At 44.2% G+C, this 7,339-nt stretch overlaps 1 protein-coding gene across 1 annotated transcript; it reads left to right on the top strand.

Annotated features, from left to right (window-relative positions):
- The first annotated feature begins 2,162 nt into the window (after positions 1-2,162).
- On the top strand, positions 2,163-7,286 carry LOC105188570 (ATPase family AAA domain-containing protein 2). The gene is made up of 9 exons (XM_025302235.1): positions 2,163-2,706; positions 2,770-2,918; positions 3,201-3,470; positions 3,678-3,869; positions 4,207-4,388; positions 4,474-4,660; positions 4,732-4,917; positions 5,959-6,126; positions 6,849-7,286. Exons 1-9 carry the CDS (start codon positions 2,553-2,555, stop codon positions 7,182-7,184), a joined length of 1,824 nt encoding a protein of 607 aa, XP_025158020.1. The 5' UTR covers positions 2,163-2,552; the 3' UTR covers positions 7,185-7,286.
- Positions 7,287-7,339: the final 53 nt, after the last annotated feature.

Genomic DNA, 7,339 nt, shown 5'->3' with positions numbered 1-7,339 from the left:
TAAAATTGATTGATTGGCATTACTTCAAAATTAAATAGAGACGATCAGAGCAGCGAGATTAAAACGACTGCTGTCCTTTCCATTTAATCTGAAATTCACGCGCTCTCGAGAGGAACTGCGACCTTTCTGGTGGACTCTGTGTGTACATGTGTGTGTATAAATATTAGTAAATATTAAGCGTATAACTTGCCTTCCAGATTCGTGTATTGGTTGTGATTTGCTATAATTGCGAACGATTAGTTACCAAACAAAGTCGAGCACGCGACGAGATGACAACTCGTTTCGTTTCAAGATGTTTCGAGCAGCCTAAATAGCAGATTATCTCCGTTAACAAAACCGTTCACAAAATACTAATATGACTGTCGACGTATACAGGGCGCAATTGATCCATTCTCTGCCGTTCGCACCATACGATCGGATAGGTCAAATTCTAGGTGATAAACTTTATCGATAAAACACTCTTATGTGATCCACGAATATCTTTCTTAGGAATAATGTCATTGGTATATATATCGAAATGTGACTTCTTAGTTAATTCGCTGCGCGAAATTGCGCGGTCGTGGCGTAATGTACTAATTTCTTTGTTAGTAGCATATCTGTTTTGCGATGCGCCAGACGCGCATCCGTATAGTACATATATCCGTATAGTTACAGCGACATTCGAAATTTCATAGTCAGCGAATTCATTTCGTTCGGCGATTGACTGTCCGTCGAGAAATTCGATTGTATTACATACGAAATTCTTTCTAGTGAGTAGAATCGAAAAGACTGAGGACTTTAGGAACGCTTTTGCTCTTGTTTTTTAGCGTTTGTGTCGCGTGTATGTGAGGTCTTACACGTTCTCGATTGAGCCTCGATTAGAGGATGAAAATAAAATGAAAAGGAAGGACAGGCAGACGGAAAAGTCACTGTCTACAGTGGTCACGTACGAATTATCACCGATTCTCTTGCTCGTGCGATGAAATTCCGAATCAGTGACGAATCGCAATAAGCGTCCGGTATTTGCCAAAGAATTAACGACAGATAATGCTCTAGCGAAACTCTTCTCTTTTCTCTTTTCTCTTCTCTTATAGTAGCCGTCGGATAAGACGTTAAAGTAACACGCACAGAAAAGTTACATCCGCGGGCAACGTAGTGAAGTGCGATCACGTCGTATCAGCGAGCGGACGTGATTTTTCTGCCTTTGTAGCGATACGATATTTTACATTCCGCTTGTGAGACAAAAGATTCGAAAACGAAATTACTCGACTTCTATTTTGTTGTATCCACGATCCGTTCCCGGTGCTACTTTCGGACGTACTACCACCTCTCTGTACTATCTCTACTGCAATGCGGTGCAATTGCAAATTCGCATATGCGTATATATGTATATGTATAAAAAAAAATATGAAAACGTACATGTGTGTGCGCGCGTGTGTGTATATGTGTGTGTGTGTGTGTGTGTGTGTGTGTGCGTGCGTGCGTGTGTGTATGTGTGTGTGTGTGTGTGTGTGTGTGTGTGCGTACGTGCGTGTGTGCATGGGAACGTACATGTCTCGATTTCCGAGAGATTCTTGCGAAACACTGCCGTTTACGGACGAGCGACCACGACACTCATCTCTCAATAATCGCCCTTAAGACTACTCTCTACGAAGAAAGTCGTCAGCGTATGTTCGAGCTTGCTGTAGCATATCAGGTCCGGCGATCTTTTTCTACTGTGTGACACGACGACGGGGGTAGACGGTAGCCTTAAGAATCTACACACGAAAGGTGTGAAAGGTATGGACGAGAAGCGACGATGCATCCACTGCCTTATTTATTTTACCACATAAGTAATACATTTGATTGTCATACAGTATAGTGAAATAAAGTTTCGTAATGTAACCAGTCCAGCGTGAGGATCTGCGCATCCATCGTCCCGTCCGTCTTTTCTCTTCGGACATTGCGTGATACACAGCTCGCTTATCGTGTCCGTTTGCCGCACGCGAGATTATCACGCGCGTTTTACATGTATCCATCCATGCACAGAAGTTGCAGCAACATTGCTGCGACGTTGTAACAATGGGTCTGTTCTTTATAGCTGCACTGCTGAACCAGTGCAATAAGTAGTTAAAATGAGACAACTATATTTTTTCTCACTCTAACTTATTATTGCGCTCAGTTGAGCAGTGCAGCTACAGAGAACAGACCCAATGTTGCAATATTGCAGCAATGTTGCTGCAACTTCTGTGCTGTACGGGTATGTTTTACTTTTACTTAAACCCCCGCGGAAACATACGAACGCTACTATATCGATACGACGATTCAACCCACACGATTTCCCGTCTGTCAGAGCTGGCGAGACGTCAGGAATAATGAAATTGAGCAGTGAACTCTCGTAATTCCCAAGTAACCCGTGTAAAAATTCCAGTGACAAGATCTCGATCTCGTAAGAATATGCGTATGAATTCCGCGACCCCGCGCCGATAATCCGATCAGTCGATGAACGCGACAATGACATATGCGCGTTGATCGTCCGCGATAAAAGGGTACTTCTCATCAACGAAACCGTCTTCTCTTGGCGAGCAAAGAAAATGTCTAGCGCGAAGGACTTCTCGTGCATCGGCGGGCTGGAGAAGCATATCAGGATCGTGAAGGAGATGGTTTTATTCCCGCTGCTGTACGGAGAGGTGTACGCTAAATTTAATCTTAGGCCGCCACGGGGCTTGATATTCTACGGCCCGCCAGGTAATGTGAAGCGTATCTATTGACAATCGGACTCCACCAGAACGTGCTCCTGCTTTCCGTCAGGAACCGGGAAGACTCTGATAGCCAGCGCGCTGGCGACCGAGTGCAGCAATTCCGAACGCAAGGTCTCTTTCATTTCGCGCAAAGGTTCCGATTGTCTCAGCAAGTGGGTCGGGGAGAGCGAGAAGAAGCTCGAGAAGGTCTTCTCGTTGGTCAGTGCAGAGAGAGAGAGAGAGAGAGAGAGAGAGAGAGAGAAACTTAATTCCTACATAACCCTTGTTACATATTCGTTATCTTACTTATCAGTGCGATCAATTTTTCTACGAATAATGGATTTGATGATAAAAATCAATGATAAAATACAATCTATTTTCTTTTGTTCTTTCTTATTTCCAAGACTCAACCATTTTGCGTAACCGCAGGGTCTAAGATGCGTGAAAGAATGTCACATGCGAAATGAAGAATCACTGATATACCGAAAAGATTCGTTTCAGGCGCAGCAATCGAGACCGTGTATCATCTTCTTTGACGAAGTCGACGGTCTCGCTCCTGTAAGGTCCAGTCGCCAGGACTTCGTCCACGCCAGTGTGGTCTCCACTCTGTTGGCTCTGATGGATGGCTTGGACAATAATTCCGAGATCATAGTGATAGGCGCGACCAATAGAATCGACGCGATAGATCCCGCCCTGAGGAGACCCGGTAGATTCGACAAAGAGCTGTACTTCCCTTTACCTTGTTACAGCGCCAGAAAAGAGATACTCTCGGTATCGTTGAGTTAATAAAAGCCCAAAGATATCCTGATGTCATCCTTAACGCGTGCAAAATTCTTGGAGAACCAGTCCCGAGTATCAATATCTCGCTCACGCTTTAGGATGGTTCCAGGATACTTTGTGCTGTCTAGAAATAATTAAATGTCGAGAAGAGGGAAAGAAGCGGGAAAACTACTGACGTTTCCGTACAATGACACGCAGGTGCACATCAAAAGTTGGAAGCAAAAGCCGGCGCAGAAATTCTTGGCGTACTTGGCGTCGAAAACGTTAGGCTTCTGCGGCAGCGACCTGCAGGCGCTTTGCGCCGAAGCAGTTATGTGCTCCATTCGTAGGAATTATCCGCAAATCTACACTTCGAAATCAAAGTATCACATCAACGAACGCCATCTCAAAGTAAGACAGCCCGCGGCGATCAAAGTTACCGTCTTTCCCGAGCTTCGGTAATGATAAATCTCGTCGAGCGACCGCGCGCGCAACCGAGCGATACAAAATTCAAAGGAATTCTCGCTATATGATAATAATATTTCACACATAGAGTGTGTATTCTTTGTAGGATAAGTTTTCAGTCGAAGGAGAATAAATCCTCTTCGTGAAGGTATTTTCTCACGACACGAAAATCTACCTTACACTGGGAGCTTGCGAAAGCTCGTCGGAAACTTTTGCATGTCGCTGACATGACACTCAATCACATTCAATGCGTTAACGCGATTTCATTCAATTTCTCATCGAGGTCGAGAAGGAAGACTTTTTGAAGGCGCGTCAAAACATCGTCCCAGCGTCACATCGCGTCGTTGTCGCGCCGATCAAGAGTTTGTCAGCCAAGATCCAACCGCTACTACAGGAGGATCTGACGAGCATCTTGTCACGACTGCAAGCACTTTGCCCAGTCGGCATGCTGACTTCGGATAACATGTAAGCGTCGAGAGGTAAACTCTGCAAAGGACGACAAGTCGAAAGTCGAGACACTAACCAAGATGGTGAATGTTAAATACCGCAGCACAGGCAAGGCCACATCGAAGTCGAACGGTTGCCCGCGAATCTTGCTGTGCGGCAACGATGATTCTCACACACGTCACTTGGGGCCTGCACTGCTGCACACCCTGGAACACTTGCCGTGTCACGTCCTGGACGTCACGACTCTGTTCGAGGAGACCGGCAAGGCGGCCGAAGAGGCGATGATACAAGTAGAGTCTATCTCTCACTCCCGCGTAATCATCCTCGGATAAATATCAGAGTTGTTTTGCCATGGTAACAGAAGATGAAGACCGCACGTCGCACTCTACCGGCGTTGCTTTACGTTCCCGGTATCTTGACCTGGTGGGACTTGGTGGACGAGACCGCGAGAGTGGTTTTTACCTCCTTAATGCGAGGCCTCGACCGATCCGTGCACATGCTGGTGCTAATGACCGCCCACTGTCGGCACATCGACCTGCCACCGGAGGTTGCCGCCCTCAAAGGCTTAAACTTTGCTATTCCGTTCGCGACCAATTTCCGTAACATTTGATAAATTTTAAAGACGGTAACTTGACTGGCAAAAACGCTGGAAGTGGAATTTACGGAATTATCGGATTTTAACCATCTTGACTGGTGGAAATACTGTGTGTGTCTTGATATTTCTTGTAATTCAATATTTTTAAAGTTGGATATTTAAATATTTTTGAGGTCACTCTAATGGTGAACTCCGAAATTCAAAATTCAAGATGACGGACGTGTAATGTAATCGGAAATACTGTGTGTCTTGATATTTCTTGTAATTCGATATTTCTAAAGTTTGATATTTAAATGTTTTTGAGGTTACTGTATTTAATGGTGAACTTCGAAATTGAAAATTCAAGATGACGGACGTAATGTGGTCGATTTAAAATCGAAAAAAAAATGTCAAAGTTTTACAAAAATTTTGAGATATTGCACTCTGGAATTTTTGAAGCCGCTCTTGAATGAAGAGAGCCTTCAATGGTGAATTTTAAAAATAAAAACTCGAAATGGCTCGAATTCTCAAACCAATATAGATGACCGAAACAAAGTGTTATTCACATATTATATAACTTCATTATGAATTACAGTTTTTCGTTTTATTGCGATGTACGATGCACGTAGATTCAAATTTTGTGTATTTTCACTATTTAACTTTTTTTCATTTTGATGAAATAAAAATCATGATTGTAGTCGTCATATTGAGTCTACCATTGTAGATTTGACAAATTTTAACTTCACAGTCGTGAACAGCGACTAGACGAAAACTCCTGGACATAAAATTTTAACGACATTGCTTAACTTTCAAGAATCCATTTTTGGCCAGCTCACATACTCTTACGGAATTCAGCTTGCCAGTTAAGGGGTTAAAGGTGAAGACAGTTCGAATGAACATGGACAAAAGGGCAAAACTAATTTTTTGAAAATATTTTCTTGCATGTTCGCTTATATACAGAGCAATGTTGTTAACGAATAAATTCTTAACCACTTATATATACCGTGACCACAGATTAAAGGGATGTACGACGATAATCGAAGTGAAGTGTACGAAGTGAAATCGCCTTCGCCGCAGAAGCGGCGATCTTTCTTCAAGCAGTTGTTCCTCAACGGATCCGACAGGCTATCTGATCGCTCTTCGCAAGGTAGAATCATCTGTCCCAAAATATCATCTACCGAATGATAATTATGTGAAACGATAAATCGGTTCTCAACAATGTACGCAGCGGACATGATACAAATCCTGAGCCCGAGGAAGCTCAAAGGCGAGAACAACAGGAAACTAAGGAGCTTCGTGCGTCCCACCGACTCTAACGGTCTACTAGGTACGTTTGAGAGCGCGAGCTTCGCACAAAAGATTACCGATCGTTAATGCACACCGCGATGTTTTCATAAGAGATTAGCGCGACACGGAACGCTAAGAAGATTAAAGTGAAATCGAATGCGCGAAGCAAGCTCGGAACTGTACGATCCTCGCACTCGACGTCTTCCAGATCTAGTAACTACCAATTGCAATCTCAAAAGCTCAGCTGACGTATGCAACGATCCCTTAGAATCTACCTGTGCACAAACGTCACTGTTAGGCGCTTACGAAAATTCGTCGAATTTTCAGTCTTTTCACCAATAGTAACGAAACGGCACCGGTCGAGTTTAATCAAAGTGATCGCCGTCGTCCATTCGTTGCCTTTCAGGTGACTGTCTGATTTCACATTATTTTCAACAAACTATCAATGGTCATTTTCCAAAACGCAAAATCAATTATCTGTTGGTGGATGGATGAATAACGGCGAGTGCTTTGGTCGAATCGTGTGTAAAATGATGATCCGTCCCTCAAACTGATAAAATCACCAACGATTCGATGAACTTTTGTAAGAGCTTAATAATAATAAGTGTTCGTTGTAGATACTTATAAATCTCTATCGTCTATCGTCAGGAACAAATATCAAGAGAGAATACAACGCATCCGGCGAAGGGCCACCGTCGAAACGTCAGAGGGTGACGTCCAGCGGAGGTTCCGCCAGCAACGAGAAGCTCTTCAGTTCTCAAATCGAGGACCTGGTGGAGACGATCGTCCGGTCGACGGACGAGTGGCAAAGTCACTTGCTGGAGAGTCTGTTCTCGTCCCTCGAATTCACAATGGAGAACAACGGGGACTTGTGCGCGACCGTGAACGAATACGTCGCGCGTCACGAGGAATTGAAACGAGCGAAGATGCGCGCGGCGCAGGATGAAGATTAATCGTCGAATGAGAGGAGAAAAATGAAAGAGGGGAAAACGCTGGAACGTTCCCTTCTCTTGTCGTCGTCGTCGTCGTCGTCGTCGTCGTCGTCGTCATCATCATTAGTAGTCGTCACTGTGTGATGTCCGAGTCCGTGAAATGCAGCGTGCTGCGA

This window comes from Harpegnathos saltator, unplaced genomic scaffold, assembly GCF_003227715.2.
Source record: "Harpegnathos saltator strain DR-91 unplaced genomic scaffold, Hsal_v8.6 scaffold473, whole genome shotgun sequence".
Lineage (NCBI taxonomy): Eukaryota > Metazoa > Arthropoda > Insecta > Hymenoptera > Formicidae > Harpegnathos > Harpegnathos saltator.
Note: the sequence above shows the minus strand (reverse complement) of the source record. Positions and strands in the feature narration are given on the sequence as shown.